The 21,920-nt window shown below is 39.7% G+C and overlaps 1 protein-coding gene and 1 long non-coding RNA gene across 3 annotated transcripts in view; one reads left to right on the top strand and one right to left on the bottom strand.

Moving 5' to 3' along the window:
- Positions 1-1,122: 1,122 nt before the first annotated feature.
- On the bottom strand, positions 1,123-7,084 carry MIS18A (MIS18 kinetochore protein A). The gene is made up of 5 exons (XM_067565611.1): positions 6,753-7,084; positions 6,546-6,612; positions 4,742-4,864; positions 2,958-3,051; positions 1,123-2,145 (listed from the first exon to the last, which is right to left on the bottom strand). Exons 1-5 carry the CDS (start codon positions 6,949-6,951, stop codon positions 2,068-2,070), a joined length of 561 nt encoding a protein of 186 aa, XP_067421712.1. The 5' UTR covers positions 6,952-7,084; the 3' UTR covers positions 1,123-2,067.
- Positions 7,085-7,155: 71 nt separating this feature from the next.
- Positions 7,156-21,920, top strand: part of LOC137164673 (uncharacterized) — a 31,247-nt gene continuing 16,482 nt past the window's right edge. The window contains exons 1-2 of one of the 2 annotated variants that reach the window (XR_010923153.1): positions 7,156-7,248; positions 15,199-15,298. This is a non-coding gene — a long non-coding RNA (uncharacterized lncRNA). Of the gene's footprint in view, positions 7,249-9,282; positions 9,373-15,198; positions 15,299-21,920 lie in introns of those variants that run through there. The other variant, XR_010923154.1, reaches the window with a different exon arrangement.

The raw sequence follows: 21,920 nt of genomic DNA, 5'->3' as shown, positions 1-21,920 counted from the left end.
GCAGGAGGACACTGGGAAGGTGGCACACATGGTGCTTGGGGTATGGAATGGAGGAATGCAAGGAGCCCTTAGTGTGTAATAAACTCAGCCTACAGAAGCTACAAAGCGTGCAACTCTCTCACAAGCACCTGGTGTGCACGTTAAGAGGCATTACTGCCTTGCCTGAAGGGCAATTTTTGAAGCCTAGAGATTTGTGAAATCTCAGAGGCAAAGAGAAAACGTTTCTTCTTAAAAGTAGAAAGTAAATACTCGAAATATCTAAAAACTAGCATTTAGTTAACCATTAACATTAGGTATCTAGGTTTAGAACTATTTAGAATACAATAACTAGACCACAGGAAGAAAAATTCAGACACTGCAAGTTTTGACCCATAGCCATTGGCAGTGAGAAGGAACTGAGGGGCAGCTGGGGTGTCCCTGCCTTTTACGTTATCAGGTAGGAGGGACAAAGACTCTCAGGGCACAGGCATAGCCCAAAGAATCCAGAGCGCATTGGGCACGTGCCCACCAACAATGGAACATAAATAGACAAGCACTTGAAGCAGCACCTAAAGATTATCTGACCACAAGACACAGTAAGTTCAACTTCAGCAAAGTAACACTGAAGAGGGACAAAAATAATGACTATATGACCATGCTAGTTGATTACTCAAGAAGGGTATTTAAAGGGTAAGGGAAAAATAAAACTTGTGATCAGAGGGGGAAAAAATATCTTATATGGCTACTGCTGAAGGAAAGTAATTTTACTCAAGAGTTTGGAGAAGCTGTTCAGCAATTCTGACTAGGGAAATAATTTCAGTGAAATAGTTAATTTGTGTTGCACATTACATAATGTAGCCACAAACTAATTATAGTCCAATTATAATCTATATAATCAATTGATCAGAAAGCTTTTGTTAATAAATTGATGTTTATTTGAAAAGGAAACAGAAAATAGAAATAAACAGCATAATTTGCTTTTACTAACTGGTTATGAGCAGAGCATGCTGTTGCCTGCTGACAAATCTGTTAACTACCACAACCTAGGTTATACTTGGAACAAAAATGTTGTGCAGTTTGACAATTTGCACAGTTTCAAGGCACAGAAAGTGCATTAAGCCCTGAAGTAAGAAAGCCAGCAAATCACTGATCTTTTTTGTTTTTATTAGAAATATATTTACATGACTTTGAACATTTACACTGATTGCCCAAGTATCTTGGTTTAATAAACAAATTTATAAACTAATTCTAAGTTTTGCAAATATTGGAACACAACCCTTTAAATAAAGTCAAACATTACAAAATTGACATCAGAACCAATTAACACTCAGACTAGAGCACTTAACTAAATGTATTGAGTTTAGCTTAAATTTAAGCACACATTTTAAACTTGTTCTTCATCTCAAACAAGGTTGATGGGCTATGCACAGTATTTAAGATCTGCATTTTTTTTAAAGATGTTCTATGGAAAGTTTTTTTTAAAGTCTCCAGTAAAGAAAGTTAATAAATTCTGGACAGCCCAAGGCTAGCATGCAGAACCTGCTACATTTAAATCCTACTGATCAATGCCTAGCAGCAGAGGTCAAGGAAAGGCTGTAAAAATAAAACAAATGAACAATTCAATCATTACTACAAGAAAGCTCAGGGTTAGTTTGTTACTTTTATTTTAAGAAACTGAAGAGATGTCAGTTCAGCAGATAATTTTGGATGACTATCCCAATCTCAGATACTAGCAGAAAGGCTACCCAAAAGTTATACCATAATGCTAGTCATGCCAGCTGAAATCCAAGGAGCACTAGGCAGTGTCAGGAGAACTTATTTAACTACCTTTTAGGCAGAAGTTGTCTAGAGTGTGGGCAGGGAGGCAGAAAAAATATCAAATATAAGGTAGCATAGATGTCAGCAGAAGGGTATATTTTGATTTTATATACATCATCCTACAACTTAATGTTTTCTCATTAGAATTATTGATGTAATTTTTGCTCTATTCACTGGAAGGCTTTTGCAGCACTTCAACAGATTCTGGAGATTATGAAAGTAAGATTTCCATGAAGTGCTCCCAGTAACAAGTTACACACAAAGTTTCTTTCAGCTGTTATGACATGATGCAAAACTTGATTCAACTATAGACAATCTTGCCTCCAGTGCTTTCAATATGGTTTCTGCCTGTTAAATAAATTGGAAAAATTAGTTTCCTAGAAATATGAGTTTGCAAAACAAAAATCAACACAATGCTAGCTCAATAATAACTACATAACTAGTATTGACCATAAGAGATCCATTACATTTGTATTTTCAATCTTTCCTCACCATCCTAACTAAAAGTAAGAGTTTACATAATGTTCAGAGCTTCATTAATTCTGACAGCAATGTAGCCACCACAACTATTGTAGAGTTATCTGACACCTGGCTGAAAGTGTCACAGTTCTACTGTGTTCATCTTTTGTAATGTAAGTTTAGCTTCTCTCAGAGGTTTTGCTCATCTGCTCTCTTAAGTATTGTCCTGGCTGCAGGATTATGGAATGATAGGAGCCCACACTAAATCTTAAAGGAAGGCATTTCCAGAGTTAAAAATGTTTTATATCTCTGCTCTATACCACTGGAAAAATATTTCAAGTTTGCTTACATAAAGTGATTTAATGTTGAACTGCTTTCCACAAAGAATTCTTAGTGAACCAAAAACATATCAGAAGTTATTCACTTTATGGCTACAAACCAAGCTGGTCAGAAATCCAAAAATGCATTTAGTGAAAAGTTTTGTGTTTGTCAAAATTGTATCTAGAGGGAAATTCTGAACAACTACATACACACAATAGGCTATAGATAACCATATAAAAATGAAACATGACAATGTACATAAAAATTAAGATCAGTTTGGCTGAATTCAGAGGTGATTAAGTGGAATTATTATTGATTTCGCTATAAATCTCCCTAAATTGTAGTGAACTCTGAATTACTTAAAATGAACTCTTTCTTACCCTTTCCAGTGCCTCTTCTAAGCCAGCTCGACTTTCAAGAGTTAAAGGTTCCTCATCAGTTATAGCTTGTTTTTCTGAAGATCCTAGGATATAACTAATATAGTAGAGTTTCAGTTCACATGATTGTCAGTCATAATGCAAAACAAGGAAACATCAACTAAAGGATCATTTGGCAATAAAAGTAGCTCTCTCTGACAATAACCAAAAAAACTCATTCTATTAGTTGGCATGAGTAAAATACTGATTTTGTTTTACATTAAAAAAAAAATTTAAAATCAGATTTAAGTTATATACTGGTTTATATTAAATAAAACCTTATGTTAAGGCCTCAACTTACTATGATCTATTACAATAGTCTAAATTAAAGTAATAGTAAGCAGTACATGGTTGCTGCTCAAGTTTTAAGGAATGTCAAACCACTGAACAGGTAGAAGTCACTGTTTAAATATCTGGAAACGGAGTCTGTTGAAGTGTTAAACCAGCTTTGACAGCAGTAGTTTATTTTGCAAATGCAGAAAACAATTTCTTCATTTCAGTTTATCCAAAGTTTGTTTAACAATTAATTCATTCAAAATTAAGAAACCAATTGGGAGCTGAAAAAACGAGGACATAGGTTTTTATTCCTAGATTGGAAGAGGAAAACAAGGTGGGAGAGAATGAGATCTGCTACTTCTAAACTCATGAAGAGCATGGTGATCAGAACCAATCAGTTCGATTAATCAACTACTGATAATACTTCCTTTGTCTACTAAATCAGCTAGTTGTAAATGCAAAACTTGTTTCAATAATTTTTTTTCTTATGTATTGGCACATTTAAGGTAGTTTTATTTAACTAAACAAAATTTAAAAAGCTGTTTTGGGCATTTTAACTGAATTTGAATTTCCATAGAAATAGCTCAAACAAATCACAAATAAAAAATTAAGAATCTCAATAAATATATATTAAGCTATATAACTGGTTAAATGTATAGATAGTGTATCCTCCTGGTTAGCAAAAAAGCATAAAATTTAGTGTAAAGCCTATATTTAGCTGCAAATCACCACGTTTTAATGGTTACAAACCAATGAGAATGAACCTTGCCTTAGAAAAAGAATTTAATACAAACACAAAACAAGATTTAAATCTCTCTCAATCATTCCACCCTGTTAAATAACAACTTAGTCCAGGATTTAGTTACTGAAGAATGTTTTCAACTGTTTAGCATAATGAAAAACGTGTTTCAAATATTGTAGCTATGTCAGCACCTGAACTCTTCAGGCTTTAAGCACAACAAGGCCACTGCGGCAGCACATCTCTATTTCACCACCATGTTGTCATCCTGCTAACTTTCTCCTTGAGTTAAGTAAAATTGACCAGTCACTCTGGTTTCTAAGTTCAGTGTCTTTGGAATGAGATTGGAAGTAAAGGCACCTTCTGGCTGCATTGAGTACCTAGTGTACTTTTATATACTTGTGAGTTGTGTTATATAAAAGAACACCTAAGATATTTACCCAAGATATCAGCTCTTATACAATATTATACACAGAATGTTTCCACAACTTAAGTGCGGTAGTATAGGGAGCATTAACAGAGAACACTGCTTTTGAACAACAAAAGGAGTTTAGAGGGATAATCCATAACCTCCTCCAGATACCCTCTGCCATCCTCTCCCTAACATAAGTTTTGCACAATTATCTGATTGCTAAAAGTGTAATGAACCCAAACTACCAGGCATTCCATCTAAAAGTCAAAAAACAATTAGCATATTTATCTGACAACCAGAACCATTATGTCTCATCCTTACCTTTCAATAGAGTCGACATTGAAGCAAAATAAGTCTCGTTTATAGTCAAGATGTTTTGGGGTGCATCTGTAGATGTTCCCAAGGGTCATTGAACAGGCATTGCAGAACAAAGTTTCAATCATGCTGTAAGCAAATATGTAACCACTTTAGAAAATATTTAAATAGATTCTAATTAATTCACTCCTGGTCTTAGAATAGAGAATCTGCCACCACTGTGCATAAGTGGTGTGTAAATCCCATAAGAAAAAAAATGCGAAATGTGGTCATTCAGTACCAAAAAAATTACATGTTGTATTCATGTATGTCTTTGTTTCATTTGTATTTCAAAATATACAATCTTTGAATCCTATCCATGATCTTAGCAGGGCACATTAATCATCTATATAAGAGAGTATATTAGACTATGCTAGGTAAAACTGACTTCCAAACTAGTATTTCGGGTTAGGTTATTTGTAACTCCCACCCAAGCAGTATCAGAAGAAGAGGTACAGGAACTCCTTTTAACTGGCTCTAAGTCTTGTGTCACAGTAGGCCAGGACTCGACAAACCCCGGGCGCCAGGTCGCCATGGTGCCTAGGAATTTAATTTTGGCGCCTAGTATTTCTCCCAGTGAACGACTGGGTCCTGGCGGAAGGGTGAGGGGGGACGCGACTGCTGCGCTCCGGCCAGGGTGCCACTGTGTCCACATGGCAGGGCTGGGAGGGGGAGTGCTACAGCTGCCACGCTCCAGGCAGAGAACCCCACCGCTGGGCCCACATGGTGGGAGAGGGGCAGGGCCCGGAGGGAAGAGCAGCTGCTGCGCTCCAGCCAGGGCGCACTGCTGGGCCCATGTGGTGGAAGAGGGACGGGGGGAAAGGGCTGCCACAGCCCGCCCACCAGCACTTGAATGAACACTAGAGAATTATCCTTGAAACTAGATGGGCAGACAATTATGAAAATGCAAAGTTTCAAGTATATGAGTTTCAGAATCCAGGAAAATGAGGAAATGGAAGATGAAATTAGAGATAGGCTAATAAACTGCCCGATGGCCAAGTTCACCCATGCTTTCTCCTCCCTGACACAAAACAATACAAATATGAATTGAGAGTTTCAGGTGGAAGTTACCAAGCAACAATTTAGCAATAACGCATTCCAATTACTGCTCATCTCTGGCAGCACATCTGAGGGCCAAATTCTTTGTTTAGCGATCATTTGCAAGCATGTGTATCGCAGTGTATGATTGGTGGACATTTTGTCGGCACGTGACACTAAGCAAGGAGCCCAGTGATTGGCTTGTGTACTCATCAGTGTTAAACGCATAACAGACGCGAGATGAACGATGCCTTGTAGTCTCATGGTGTGTACAGGTGTATACACATGCTCTCACCCATAACTTGTTTACTATTCAACAGTGGAATGTGAAATTTTTTTGGTAGTTAAAACATAAAACCCTGAAAGCTGAAAAATTAATCTGGCTCCTTAATTTTTGGGCTGGCTCCTAGATACAAAGCAAATTTGTCAAGCCCTGCATTAGGCAAGACCTTTTGCACTCCGCCTATTTGAGTTTTATCTGAGAGATTTTGGCTATTAGTTGGCTGAGATTTGGTGGGTTTTTTTGGACGATTTTCCGCACACAGCTACGAACTAGCTGAAGGCAGTAAGAGGCACAGCAGAGATCTGGAAGTCACCTAACCAAACCCTTCGGACTGGGAGCATCTCTCTAGCAGCACCAACGCTGCACCATTGCCAGAGGCTTCAAAAACAGCCCTCAGCGGACCCGGCACCGGGCTGAGAGAGCGCGGATTTGGGGGGTGGGGGCACTCACCACCCGCACTCGCCGGGCCGGCTGGAGAGTTTCTGTTCCTTGTCCACCGACACGTTGGGGGAGACGCCTGCAACAGACGGGGACCAACGGTCACTACCGGTCGCGCGCGCCCAGGAGCGGGGTGGGGGGCCGGGCGGACTCAGACACCGGGCGGGAAAGGGGTCGGGGCCGAGCAGAGATCCGGGCGCCTCGTGGCCGGGGACTCACTGCGCAGCAGGACGCAGCTGGTCTCCTCGTCGTTGGCCACCCAGCCCAGCGTGTCCCCCACGGGCCTCTTGCAGCCGGCGCACAGGAAAACCATGGGCATCTCCTCTTCCTGCTCGGGGCCTGCCGCCGCCGTCCCCCGGCTGGTCTCCGCATCCAGCAGCGATAACGACGCGTTCAAGTCCAGCCCCGCAGCCGCCATCGCCGTCCCCAGGCCGCCTTCAAACCTCCCGCCCAGGCGCTGCTTCTCCGGAATTGGAAATGACGACGACAAAGGCGGGGACAAAGAGGAGCACCCCCACGCGAAAGCCCCGCCCCTTCCCCTTATGTCTCAAAAGGGCGGAGATGGAAAAGAGCTCCGCCCCTTTTCGGCGGCGGCGCCGCGTTTTGGGGGCGGGGCTGCGCCAGAGATTCTGCGGTAGCTGCTGTGTTCAGGGCTGCCGGGAGTAACGTCGGTCTCTCCCAGGCGCCCCCTGCGGCCGGCTGAGTCGCGCGGAAGGTGGGATCGGCGCTGGCACAGGCCCGGCGGGGCGGGGCGGGGCGGGGCTTGTCACTGGGGTGACTGGCCGGGGTTATGTTAGCAGAGGCTGTAGCCCACCTCACCCACCTTCTGCCACTCTCAACTGACAGTTGTGGGAGTCGAGCCTCCATGTAGCGCTTGTGAAGGGCAAGCGTGGCTGAAGGAGAGATCCTGCGCTGGACTGATCGACGGATTTGGGAAGGAGCAATGTGTGGGCTTGTGAGGGTTTTTTAGGAGGCACGTTGTTTTACCCATGTCTCTTGTCAGCTATGAACAGCACTGGCCCGACAGCAGTAATCTTGTTACAGCAGCGTTTTCCCTAATCCTGCCATCTTCAGGTAGATGGCTCCTAGCCTTCCCTTCTGTGTTTGCTTCTCAGCTGCGCTCAGCAGCAAACTTTGGGCAGGCAGGATCCAGGCCAGCTGCAGAAGTGGGTCTCCTGGGGTGGAAGGTGAAGTTTGTGGGGGAAATGGTCAGTAGGAAGAATCTAAGGGTCTAGACATACCCTAAGTGGGTCCAGAAGCAGCCCAGCAGCCATTGGAGCAAAGAAAGGAGCCATGAAGAAGCTGTGAGCAAGCCATTAAGCTGAAGGAAAAACATTGTTTTTCCCATCAAATAAGCTGGCATTTTGGGGCTGGTGGTGCAATATAAATGTTAGGTTAGTTTTTCTACCCCTCCTAAGCAGAGTGTAATCTAATATGCACTAGTATGCATAAAGCACTGGTGTCCTCTGGCTTATTTGAAGAATGTCTGTAGGCAGTTTTTCACATGTTGCTAACTAAGCTCAGCGGGGCAAGACCAGAGCCTTACTATTGGGGGGTGAAAAAACAGGCCTGACAGAAGAAAACCTAGTTAAAAAGAACAGATCAAACTTTTGAATTTTGCTTTTGCTTTCTTTTGTACCAATTACTTTACTGTAACTAAAGACATTAGCAGGAAAATAATTATCTCTGTTCTTTCTTTTTCTGAGTGCTTCAAGCATTCGATGCAGCTTTTGTTCAAAGTCACTTTCACTGCTCCTTTACAGTCAATCTGTTTCCCCTGTTTATGTGGGCCTTTCACAAAGCAGCAGGAGCAAGAAAACAGCTTAAAGATAGGATAGTATGATTGTAAACTCAAAAAAATCGGTAGGGAGATTGTCGAGGAAGAATGGGTCAGTGGTTAGAGTTCTGGCCTGGCTGCGGGAGGCATACATTCAATTCTTGCTGTGCCACAGACTTCCTGTGTGACTCTGGGCAAGTCACATAAGGTATGTCTATGCTACAGCACACAGCTGTGGCGCTATAGCAATGGTACTGTAGTGTATATTCTTCCTACATCAACAGAATGGGGGTTTTCCTCCAATGTAATTAATCCACCTCTCCAAGAGGGGTAGTAAGGTCAACAAAAGATTTTTTCCATTTACCTACCACTGTCCAGAGCAGGGGTTATGTCAACCAAACTACAGTGCTCTGGACATGAAATTTTTCACAACCCTGAGCGACATAGATAGGTCAATCTAAGTATAGACTAGACCTTAATCTGTCTAGCCTAGATCCTCAGAGGTATTTAGGCACCTAACTCCCATTGATGTAAATGAATTTTAGGAGCATAAATACCTTTATGAATCTGGGCCTCAGTAACCCATCTGTAATATGCAGATAATGTTACCTCTTGGGGTGTGTTGTGGGGCTGAATACATTAAAGATTGTGGGATGCTTACCTGTGGTGATGGGGACTATATAAGTACGTAAGATAAACAAGTAGGTGTAGTACTTTTTGAAAGTGACAGATTTAATTTAAACTAATCTGCCTCCTACTGCTGTATTTGTGATTCCTGCTTCAGGTTGACAACAAATGCTCCTCTGCATTGTGTCTGTTTTAGAGATGATAGTTTATAGACCCTACGCTACACAGTTATCGAAAGGAAAAATCTGACACTATTCATATATCACATTTAGTCATTATCAAACTCCTATCACCAGATATTGTGTCTTTTGAGATGAAGTTTTCTGGGACCTGAGCCTGAACAAACAGCCAACTCTGACTGGGACAACCCTGATGTATCACCTAGTTCTAAGGAATACAGTTTAAAACTGATGGGGGATCCGTCTTCTTGTTAATGTTAGTAATTTCTCTTCTACTAAAATGGTTTGAGTATGCACATACCTATTTGTGTAGGCATTTCAAAGATTGCTGTTGAAAGCACCGAATCTGTTCTATTTAAATCCTGCCTGATGTCTGTTTTTACATCATGTTGTTGTTGAGGATGGCTGATGTCAAGGCGAATCATTTAAAATATTTGATACAAAATGTACAACTGTTCCAATATCGTCTTTTATGTAAGGAATAATTTATCAGGCCCTCTAGGGTATATGTATAATACAGTCATTATTAATTTTTAGTAAAGCTCTTTTCGGTGGGTCAAGAAAATGTCTCATGCTGAGGGCAATCACAGTTGTTAGTTACTCATTGGGAATAGTTTATAACTCAGTTTGGCTTTTGTCCATTCTACTACTGTTTACTTGACATCCATATCAATACGAAACAGGGTAGGAAATAGCTAGCACATAATTGCCCACCAGCAACAGAGGATTACTTTCTAAGCTTGGTATTAAGTGTCTGTCATAGGCTGACATTCATTTCTGCTAAATGGTTCTGGTATTTAGGCAGTCCTTGAGTTGCAGGATATGAGGACTTCCAGAATGATTTACACAGGCATCAGTTATGCAATCTCTATCTGAGGACACTGAAGTGTAGTGAAAAATAAAAGAGTATTAGATTGGAGTTCTGAACTGATTAAAATGCACTGTTGAAATGGCTATCAGAACAAACTCATCCGAGTATTATTGGTCTTATGAATATTACTGGGACTATTTGGATCCAGTTCCTGTAGATGAAAGAAAGTTGAAGGCTAATAAATGTAAGTATTGTGTAGTATGTGAAGAGTTAGATAAGAACAAAATAGGTTGAATAATCTCCCTTAATATCTTCACTATCATGGGTTTCTCTTTGTAGTATAGACTATATTGCGTTATATATATATATATATATATAATTTGAATAAATGACTATCTGTATTTCCAACCGCTCTCAATACTGATTAGGTTCTAATGGCAGTTGATACTAATACTGCAATATTATTTCATTTACTGTACAGTGTATATTTTTAGAAAGATTTTGATATTAACCCATCTAACTGGAAAGACAGATTTTTTTTTTTTTTTTTAACAATTCACTAAGTGGAAGCCTATTCTGAAATACTTATCAGTAGTTTGGTGTACTTCTGTTTGCATAATAGGGTAACAAAACGTTATTTTTGTATATAGATTTTTTTGTCAGTAATGGTTGTGTTTTCTTCATGGAATACCAGGCTTACATTAAAATGTATGTAAGTTTTTAGATCGTAAAAAAAAATAAAATAAAAAAAATAAGAAAAGAAGTTAAATTTTAATTAGCCAGTAACAACATACCTTTTTTTTCCCTTTCTTTTATCTGACATTCATCTCTGACTAATCAAATTGATGTTTATCACCATAATAAAAATAATGCATTATAATGGGAATGATTGGGTGGTGTGAAAACCTACGACCATGTGCTTGTATGAATCATAGATTCCTTTAGCTTTTGATATTTATTTTCAGTTGATGGAAAAAATAAAATGTCATTCACTTTATCCAATTATATTAACTGCACTTGGAGAAAATTAATGTTTATTACTCAAAATGCAATTCTAATGTAATCTTAATCTTAAATTATTACTTAATATGATAGGTCAAATTCATTCCTAGTGTAACTCCATTGGCTTCTGTAGGATGAAGCTAAGGATAAATTCACCAGGGATGAATTTAAAACCAATATGTGGTGGAATTTATGGTTAAGTGACAAAAGACAAAAAGATTTTATTATGGACATTACTGGTTCCTGTTTAGCTTACTGTTACCAAAGAAATTTTGGTATATACATGTACAGTATTAAAGGGTAAAACAACTTTTCACATTGTCATCAATAATCTAGTCTACCAGGAATAAGTGATAAGTCTTGAAAGACTTTTGCTTATTTGTATAACAGCAGTACAAGAAACACTCTTTGTAGTGCAAAGTAATTGATAATATTGAAACTGTAAAATTTAAAAAATCCTGGGCTTGGCCTCCAGAGCTATACGTGGTGCACCTGGGAAGGGCTGGAGGCATAAGTGGCTATACATCAGTTTTCAGCCCCTGCTAATCTTAGGGGCTGAACCGCCTTGGCACAGGTTAGAGAGCTGCTGTGACAGACTGACAGTATCCTGCTATGTCCTAAATAAACTTTATTGAATTAATTTAAACCTTAATGAATTAGGTTTAATACCTTTAGGTACATTGTATTAAAATACAATAGTGTATGTTTCTTGTGGAATGATATGTACCTTCTCTAGAGGGAGGGCAATGCTAATATATTTCCTCCGTTATCAGCCCTCTGAAGCCATCTCCCTAGGGAGGTTTGCGTATACCAGTGCAAACTGGATTCTCTAGGGACTAGCAGACAAAGAAAGGGTTTTTGGATAAATAGCCTCGTTTTAAACTAGCTCAGGGCCTTCATCCTGATCCAGCAAGTGGACAGGACTCCTTGTCCACAGAGAATCCTAATCCTTAGAATAGGGTTGGAAGGTGTGGGTACTTGTTCTGAGCTGGAGCTGTGGTGAACTTGTAACCACAAGGAATCTCCCTGGGTGGGAAAGCTGAAGAACTGCTCCTGCCAGAATCCATGTTAAGGGGAACTCTAGTAAGCATATTAGCATGTGTGTTGGTTCTTTTATTGTTTTTAATGTGTTTTCTCTGTAATGCTTTTTACCTTATGAATAAAGTAGGCTTGCATAGGAAGTGCTGTATGGTAAATTATGAGTATAGCAATTACGCCTGTTAACCACAGGTGTAGGTTTGGGGGGGTCAGAAGGTGTTGCACCCCAAAACTGCAAGCCTGGGGCAGATGCGGAATTTGCCGCCCTCCCCCCCTCCCCCCCCCCCCACACACATGCAGCCCCATTGGCCTGACTGGAGATCCCCTCCCCAAATATAGAAGTCAAACTATGCCTATGCTTATCCATCTCTAAAGAGAAAGCAAACAAGTGTCTGTGAGCAACTTGTCTGTGCTGGGAATAACACAGTGAAGTCAGGGATGCATGTCTCCACTCAAGAGAGGCAACATCTGGGGAACTGGAAGCTTGAGAGTGGATGCCCTTGCTGGACCTCTGAGGGGAAATACAGATGCAGTTGCTCTGATCTGTGACAGCTGCTAACTTGTGTTGGCAGATAATGGTCCTTAAGCTCCAATTGTGCTCTGGCCTTGCCATGGAATGCTCCCTGTGCTGGTGCTGGAGGGATGGGTAAAATTGAGGATTACCTTACACTAGAGGAATCCTCAACTGCTGCCTTAAACCAGCTGTACCCCTTTGCACTGCTGGACCAGCAAAAATGGGACTGTAGAGCACCTAAGAATCTGGCCCTGACCCCTCACTTCCATCAGAGTGACAGAGTTATGGCCCTGATTCAGCAAAGCACTTAAATATGTTCTTAACTTGAAATAAAATTTGAAGCCAATGGGCCTCACATGCAGGCTTATATTAAGCACATGCTTAAGTGGTTTAATAAATAGGAATAGACAAAGTTAAGCACATGCTTAAGTGTGTTGCTGCATCTGGGCTTCAGTCTTGTGAAATGTCATAAAATCACTAGTTTTCTAGTCACCTATGTTCTAGAGTTGACTAAACCTGAATTTCCAACTTGAAAAAAGCAAAGCAAAAAAGGGAACAGCTGATTTTTTTCTCCTATGCAGGTTAACTTTAATGCTAGCTTTTGTTCCTTTGGTCCAATATTAATAACACATTACAGTGCTGAGCTTTTCTCACTGATGAATCTGAATCCAGCCACGAGGGCAAGAGAAATGATGCATCATTTTAGTGAATTACCCCAAGATTTTTCTTTCTATTAATAGCATTGGGCAGTTTTACCCATTTTTTACTAAAATCATAATAATTAACTAGACTGACCCTGTAATCTAGTTATAAAAGGCCAGTGTAAAATATAGTAATATAAAAGTCTTTTATCAACTGTTAGAATAAGGTCCATTGTTACAGAAAAGAAGAAAATCCCAATTTGTGAGAGGCTGAGTCAGGAAGTTTCTACTGTTATCTCCCAAGAATTGAAAAAACAACCCTTAGATCTGGAGCAATAGCATCCTCCTGGATTACATATGTAAATAGCTGCATCTTGACTGGCTGCAATGAGTTCCATGAATAACACTATTACTTACTGAAGATGGACAACACCCTCTTCCCCTTCCTCCTCCCTAGTTTTGATTTATGTGGGATTTAATGAATCCAAATGGCTATATGCAGTTCACACTATTTTTCATCATTTCAAGTCCTTGAGTTTTGCTTGGAATATGTACACCCTGTCTCTCCCAATACAAGAGCCCCTCCACCCCTTTCACAGTTATTGGGGAGAGGGGCCATGCCAGTGCTCTACAATCCCCTCTTCCTCTGTCTAATATTTCTGTTTCTCACACTTATGGGATCTTCAGAGGTTCTGTAGATGGCTGCTTCTCCACCTTTAGTCTTCAGGGGACTACATTTTATATGTGCTCTGTACCTCCTCATGTCCTGGAAGGTGTCTTTTGATGGAATTGTGCAGCATCCTGAATCTGGGTCAAAACTCCAAGCCTCAACTCCACTTGACAATTCCTTCTTTAAACCTGGATTGAATTTTGCTTTCACAATGAAAACCAAAATGAGTTAAAACACTGGTAGGCTTGGAATTTTCTTGCAATTGTTTTGCACAGTCCTGTTATTCACCAATGTGCCCAAACCTCACCTGTCTGATAAGAATCCTAATAGGTGAGCTCTAACTTTAGATTGTTAGGTTAAAAGGGAATAAAATGCGTACCCCCAATAAATTAATTAATGGCTCTAATTGCTGATACTTTCTAGATGTTTTCAGTAGAAGCATGTAATCATACATATTGAGTTTATTTCAGCTACCATCAATGTTTTTTGTTCTTTGAGTTAAAAGTTTATTTTATCTTAGTAAATTTTTGCCTGTTGAGTCAATGAATCTTGCTTTTCACCTCAATAGTCATTAGCATCTGCTTATAAATTCATTGCACTTCACAGATGTTCTATCCTGGCAACCCACAATATGAAGGCTGGGTAGCGCAGTTCCACACTGACCCCAGAAAAGAACATTCCTAGAAATGCAATCTAAATATTAAACACACTTAGATGGTTAAGCGCCAAAGCTACTTTACTGAATTTTCCTTTGGACTGACACATTGCTAGGCTTAAAAGTGACATCACTTTTCAACAAACTGTTCCCTCCATCCTTAGACTCTGAAAGATCAATTTTAAAATTCCTGGGTGGCAAGAATTGAAGGGCCAACTTCCATCCTTTGAATACATTCACAGAGCTCCTACTGAGTTCAACAGGTGGTGTAGTCATGCATCGAAGGGCTGAATTTGCCTCATAGACAGTTAGGCTGAGCAATATGGATGCAGTTTTCCTTTAAAATAACTGGGCATGCACTGGTGTCTGTGATTCTGTGGTAGGAACTGAGTTGTGAAATCTGCACATGGATAAAATTCTCACAACCCTCTGGAGTGCAATATGTTGCTTCCCCAAATATATATGTAGTGCTGGTCATCCTAGTGATTAGAGCAGGGAGCTAGAATTAGGAATGCTTTAGGTCATTCCCAGATATACCACACAGTGGCTTGCTAGATGACTTTGGATAGTCACTTAACCAAGTTGTGCCTCAGTTTCCCCATCTTGAATAGAGAGACCAATACCGTTCAGTGGTGGTGTGAAGTTTAATTAATTAAATTGTATAAAATGCTTCAAGATCATCAGTTTTATCTGCACATTTTTTATCTGATACTATATCATTGATACAGCACACTTTTTTCTTTTTTAACAGATTCAATTGTCATATCCTTTTGGGTTGGACTTGCTGCATTTGTGGTATTTCTGTTCCTTATATTGCTCTACATGTCCCGATCTGGTTCAACACCAACAAAGTAAGTAAGGCTGTTACACTGCAGATGAGATATAAACTGATATGTTTAATTCACATTATTATCCTCATGTAACACACGTTCACAGTTTCAGGGTATTCCCCATCCATTTGTGCATTTCAGGGGTGCCCAGTAAGATCTCAAGTCTCCAACTGTCACTTGTCTCTGAGCAGGCACTCTTGTCCCACTTCCTTCAGAGTGGGATTTAAAGGCTGTACTATCCTCTGACATACTCTGTGATATCCCCAGCAAGTCAGTCTGCCTAAAGGCCAGCACCTGGTCTGTGCTTTCTCTCCAAGGACAATGACCAACGTGTACCAGCAGTCACAAGTACCACATAGGTCTTCCAAAGCAAAGTACATTTATTCACAGGGCAAAACCATTACAGAGACATAAAAAACAACATAAGTTCTTACATGCTTACTAAACATACCACCCACCTTCCACATGGGGAGTGTGCTAGGCCAACATCCCTCCCAACCTTTCAGCAAGGATTGGGGTCCCCTTAGGACCAAGGTCCTGTCCATTTGCTGAATCAACAGGAAGACCCTGATTCTGTTTAACCTCAGCCCTTATATACCTTTGGTCTCTGAAAACCCAGTTTGAACCAGAATATGCAACCATCCCAGGGGGTGGTACCACTCAAGCTGTTTAGTAGCATGCCTTAATCACCCCCCACTGTTTTTAGTTCCTGGAGAGGTGTGGTAATCCTCCCCCATAGAGCAGAACACTATCATACATAAATCATTCATAAATTTAAAACAATGGTTCCCAAAGATACTGCATGGGTTTGTAATACCTGTCACAACCCTGATTCACCTTGAAGTGACAGAATAACTACATTCTTAATTATATACAGCAATTCATAGAGCATGACATTTTTTATTAGCTGGCCTATGGAAGGAATCAATTCTCAATTCAGTGTTATTCAATATTGTTATCAATGGTCTGGAAAAAAATGTAAAATCACTCTTGATAAAGTTTGCAGATGACACAAAGATTGGGGAATAATGAAGAGACTAGGCAATATGGATTGCTTGAGGAGCAGGGTGTTATCACACAATTTGCATTACAATAAAGCCAAATGTAAAGTCATATATCATGGGAACAAATAATGTAGGTGTGATGCTGTCTGGATTGTGGTGACCATTTATAATATTATTGATATCAATATTGCAAAATTACAACAATTTGTACGAGATATGCCATATCAGGTACCATTGGAAAGGATATAATTTGCTAAAGATGATAATATTGTTTATGTGTATATGTCACATTTGGATTGTAAGTTATGGATATGTGTGATATATGTCTGTATCCAAACACTTGTGCTGTGCTACTGGATCACACTCCCCCCCAGGCAGATTAGTGTCAGCACTGATGACTCATTGAGGGCCATTACCTTTACACTGAGCCCAGGGAGGGAGAGAAGCCGGGACTGCTCCTATGAGTCATCAGGATATGTAGGGAGTGGGACATGCCTGTGGTCAGGGGGACTACAATTGCCTTTCCCTGCCCATGTGCTTGTGGTTGAAACAAGCCACATGGCAGACCAGAGATTATAAAATGCAGCTGCACCATCTCCATCTTGTCTTCATTCCTGCTTCCTACCTCTGGATCAACTCATCTACAACTGAAGCTGTGAAACAAAGAACTGAGATCCATCCAAGTATAGGATATACACCAGAGAAAACTGTACAAGCTGCAAACTCCACAATTCTGTTGAAAATCTGCTATATATGGACTTTAAAGTCCTTTGTATGAATCTGAAAAACTTTTTCACTAGAAGGGTGGTGAAGCACTGAAATGGGTTGCCTAGGAAGATGGTGGAATCTCATTTTTAGAGGTGATGCACTAAAGATAACCTTAAAGCCAAATGATTCTGGAAAACTTTGATAAAACCTTAGCTGGGATGATTTAGTTGGGGTGGATCATGATTTGAGCAGGGGGTTGGACTAGATGACCTCCTGAGGTCCCTTCCAACCCTAATCATCTATATTTCTATGATCTGATTGCTTTGACCATTTGACATTTTTCATTTGTTGATTTCCTTTTATAATAAACCTTTAGTTTTAATTACTAAAGGATTGGCTGGCAGCATGATCTTTTGGGTAAGATTCAAACTTATAATGATTTGATAATGTGGCTGACCCTTTGGGGATCAGGAGAACATTTTTGGTAAAGGGAATAGAGTTTTAATAACTTACTCTTTACTGGACCTAGTTGCTAATTGGGTGCCAGAGACTGAAATGCAATAAAAGGGGCTTTTTATTTCTTTTTTGGGGCTTCTTGATAACCAGTATGAGGGATCAGGAGAACTGTTTGGACTGGTTGGGAAATCTAATTGCATTGTTAGCCACAGTTTGGGAGAATCTGCTTTCCTTTTGCAGCCTGCCCTGACCTTGGCATTTTTAGGTGGGCTACCCTAGGCACAGACATGTCACAGTAGGTCATACGTATGGGATGGAGGACTATATCCTGAAAAGCAGTGTCTCTGACAAGGACTTAGGAGTCATGGTGGACAAACAACTAAACATGAGTTCCCAGTGTGATGCTGTGGTTAAATGTTTATGATAACTGAATGTATAAACAGGAGAATATTGAGTAGGAATATAAAGGTGATATTACCTCTGCATACAGCATTGCTTAGACCACTACTAGAATACTGTGCCAGTTTTACAGTACACACTTTAATACCACATCAGCCACGCCATCAAGAGCTCATTCACCTGCACATCTACTAATGTAATATACACCATCATGTGCCAACAATGCCCCTCTGCCATGTACATTGGCCAAACTGGACTGTCTCTGTGCAAAAGAATAAATGGACACAAATTAGACATCAGGAATAGTAACATTCAAAAACGTGTAGGAGAGCACTTCTATCTCCCTGGACACTTAGTAACAGACTTGAAAGTTGCCAAACTTCAACAAAAACATTTCAAAAACAAACTCCAGCTCGAAACTGCAGAGCTGGAACTCATATGCAAACTTGACACTATCAGACTAGGTCTGAATAGAGTCTGGGAATGGCTAGCCCACTACAAAAAATAACATTCCTTCTTTTGACATTCACACCTTCTCATCAACTGTTGTGAACGGCCTCATCCACCCTGATGGAATTTACCTCATTAACACTTGCCCTCCTCACTGTGATGTAACTCACCCATCCTTGCATGTGCATATATACCTATCAAACTGAAGTTTCCACTTCATGCATCCGACGAAGTGGGTTTCTGCCTACGAAAGCTTATGCCCAAATAAATTTGTTAGTCTTTAAGGTGTCACAGGACTCTCGCTGTTTTGTTAAAAACAGACTAACACGGCTACCCCTCTGAAACTTCAAAAAGGATGTTAAAAAATTGGAAAAGGTTTAAAAGAAAAAAGAGCTACAGAATTATTTCATGTCTGGAAAACATCTTACTGTCAGAAATTTACAAAACTCAATCCATTTAGTTTATCAAATAGAAGGCTAAGAAATGATTTGATGATTTATATGCATATAGTGAAAAGATTTCTGCTAGATTAAAGAGTCCTCTTGTATCAGTTAAAGACATAACAAAACATTAACAAAAGTTGAAGGTAGACATGCAAACTGGAAATGGTGCACCTATTTTTAAGGGAGGATAATTAATTCTGGAACAATTTACCAAGGGATGTGGTAAATTCCTCATCACTTGTTCTAATTGACCCACAACTTATTGGGCTCAATCCTTGAAACTGGGTGAAATTTTATGAACTGTTTTATGCAGGAGGCCAGATTAAATAATCATAGTAGTCCTCCTTCTGACTTTAAATATATGAATGGGCCAGATCTTCAGCTGGTTTAAATCACTACAATTGTACTGAAATCCATGGAGCTATGTTAATTCACAATGGCTTAGGATCTGGCCCAATTTTTTTTGTTTTAGGGAAGATATCTTCCACATCCTCGCACAGACCTAAAACCCCTCCATTTCCCTTACTTTAATCTTCCTAACCTCAAAGCCTACATCTGAGCTACTATCCTACAGGCTGAGCAGGCCTGAATAGGACTCCATCTTGAGGCAGTCAAAGACAGTCCGTAATCAGTTGGAGGGGTTGCTGTGGAATTTCTTGAAGCACTTGCCCACCATAAGAGGAGTTATATTGCCTTTGTTGTATTCACAGTTCTGGTCAGCCTGGGGAGTGAGAGGCTGCATTTGAAATTGGGCTTTCTTACCAAAGAGTGTAGAAAACTAAACATTAAATCAACTCAGTAGTAGCGTCTAATGCTCGAAGGCCTGATTTTTGTCACCCTTACTCACTTTGGAAAATTTCTTACCTTATGGGAAGTCCCATTTCAATGGGACTACTTGCAGAACAAGGTAAGAGAGGCAGAGTCAGGTTCTGAATTAGTGAGTGACACAGCAGAGCATAACAGCTTTAGCCTCATGATTCTGTGCAACATACCAGGATACAGTGAGAGATGACAAATTAACTCATGTTGGCATTTATGCAGTTCATCATTTGAGTCATTTAAAGCTAGACTTGACAAACTAGGGGATAACTCTCCAGGAAAAGTAGGAGGACTAGGTGATCTAGCCATTCATTTCCATCTCTTACCTCTGTGACTATGACATAGACTATCAGAAAATGTGTTATGCAATCTCCTGAAATAACACTAAACTATGCACTGTGAAAATGACATGGCCACTCTTCTTTACAACTACCTAATGATATAGACCATTCTAAAGAAAGAGCCTGACTAAAAGAAAGCAATACCCATTGATACATAGCACCAATTTGTTTAGTGGGTTCATAGACCTAATATTACTGGAGATTTTGAACTTTGCCTCAGGTTTTTGTTTGATGCAGTCCACATTTAGTTTACTTTACTTGCTGCTGGTTTCTTTGGGCAAACAACTTTGTGCAAATATGGATGAATTTGGAAGGCTATGCCCACTGCTTTTCATAAGATAATCAGAAGGCAAAAAATTCAACTCAGCAACCACACAGAGAGAGGTTCAAGATTAGCTCACAAACAAAGCAGAGACAAACAAAAGTATAATATAGTTGTAAAAGGGAGTAATAATATAGTTTAATATATCAGCACCCTAAGGCCTCTGGCACATTAACAAAAGGTAACAACAATACAAAAAGGCAACTTTCCCAAAGAAACTGCAATGCAGGCGGCAAACTAATTTCTAAGCAAGACACAAATAATACAAGAAACACATGGAAATCAATATAAAATTACATGGTTATAGAGGTAAATTCCCTTTAATTTACTGTGCCTATAGAACTGGCAGGAGAAACTTGAATACAAGTAATAGTTTCCCAGGAGAGAGATTCCTCATTGTAAACAAAGTATTTGCAAGACTTAAACAAAAAATAGTAAATGTGAAGTGAACTTTTATATGGGTGCCATTGAGAGAGACACCTAGGACATGTATTGTGCAGTATTACAATATTGTAGTAGTCTAAATATTTCCATATTAATCTCCGGTGTAACTGTTATGTCTGATATAATCCACTGAAAGTGCTATGGTAACCAATTAAATCCCAGGCATATTTTGTACAAACTATAGGTGTTAATGATTGAAAGGAACACTGGGTGATGTATTGTTTATTTAGAGTTTGAAGTTCATCTTGTATATTGTTTTTCTAGATGTTAGAACATACCATAAGAAATTTTAGGAACAGGAGAGGCTATTCATCCCAATACACCTGCCCTTTTTTATTTATCTTCTCTCTGCTTTCCCTAATGTATTATTCCCTTATGAATGCTCGTATGCTCATTTATTATCCTTTACATGAAGTAGTTTTGCCCAAGTGCTGTTTAACCCTAGTTTCCTAATTTTAATAAGATGTTCACTGCTTTTTAAAGCCATTACAGTGTAACCCTTTTCTCCTCAAAATATTAAAAGTTTTGGTTAATTTTCTCTCCTCCCTTCCCAGGATTTTAAACATTCAATGAGTTCACTTCAAAGTCTCTTCTTCCCCAAGGAAAAGAAGCACAATTCCTTTAATCTTTCCTCCTAACATAGACTTGGTAACACCTTGGTATTCCCTAAAAACTACATCCTCTCAAAGGCAGTAACATCCTTCCTGTGGTATAACCCAGTACTGCACATAGTCTTCCACATGGGCATTAACAAGTGATTCATACTTTTCTGTTTTGTGAATAGATTCGAACAGTCTCCCTGCAACTAGCACAGTATCAGTTTCCAATGTCGTTGCCCCAGAAGATATAAAACAAAAATGCCCATGCAAGGCAGGCCTAGGATGACCTAAAGTGATATCAGGTTGATTCAGACAGAAAACCAACCATACAAAATTAACAGTGGATGAGAACTGAGAGTGCTACAAACTGCACTTTATTGGCACTAGATCTTAAAATCTGTAGTTGAGTGCTGGAGAGTGGGACCAACTTTTACATTTTCTGCACAGTTCAATACTTTAACTTTGTTGCATCTAGCTTAGACATAGTGCCCAGGCACTGAATACATCATCAGAGTTCAACTGATAAGCTTTTGTTGGGGTAAATACTTATTTGCTTAAACATTGTATAGCGAGCCATAAATGAAGAGAGACCACATAAAAGAGGTGAGTAAAAGTACTTTAAGAAGATTGTATCATGTCAGTGGGGTGGGAGGGAGGG

Source organism: Emydura macquarii, unplaced genomic scaffold (assembly GCF_026122565.2).
Source record: "Emydura macquarii macquarii isolate MOO-44397 ecotype Brisbane River unplaced genomic scaffold, CSIRO-AGI_Emac_v2 contig_2681, whole genome shotgun sequence".
In the NCBI taxonomy this organism is placed as follows: domain Eukaryota; kingdom Metazoa; phylum Chordata; order Testudines; family Chelidae; genus Emydura; species Emydura macquarii.
Note: the sequence above shows the minus strand (reverse complement) of the source record. Positions and strands in the feature narration are given on the sequence as shown.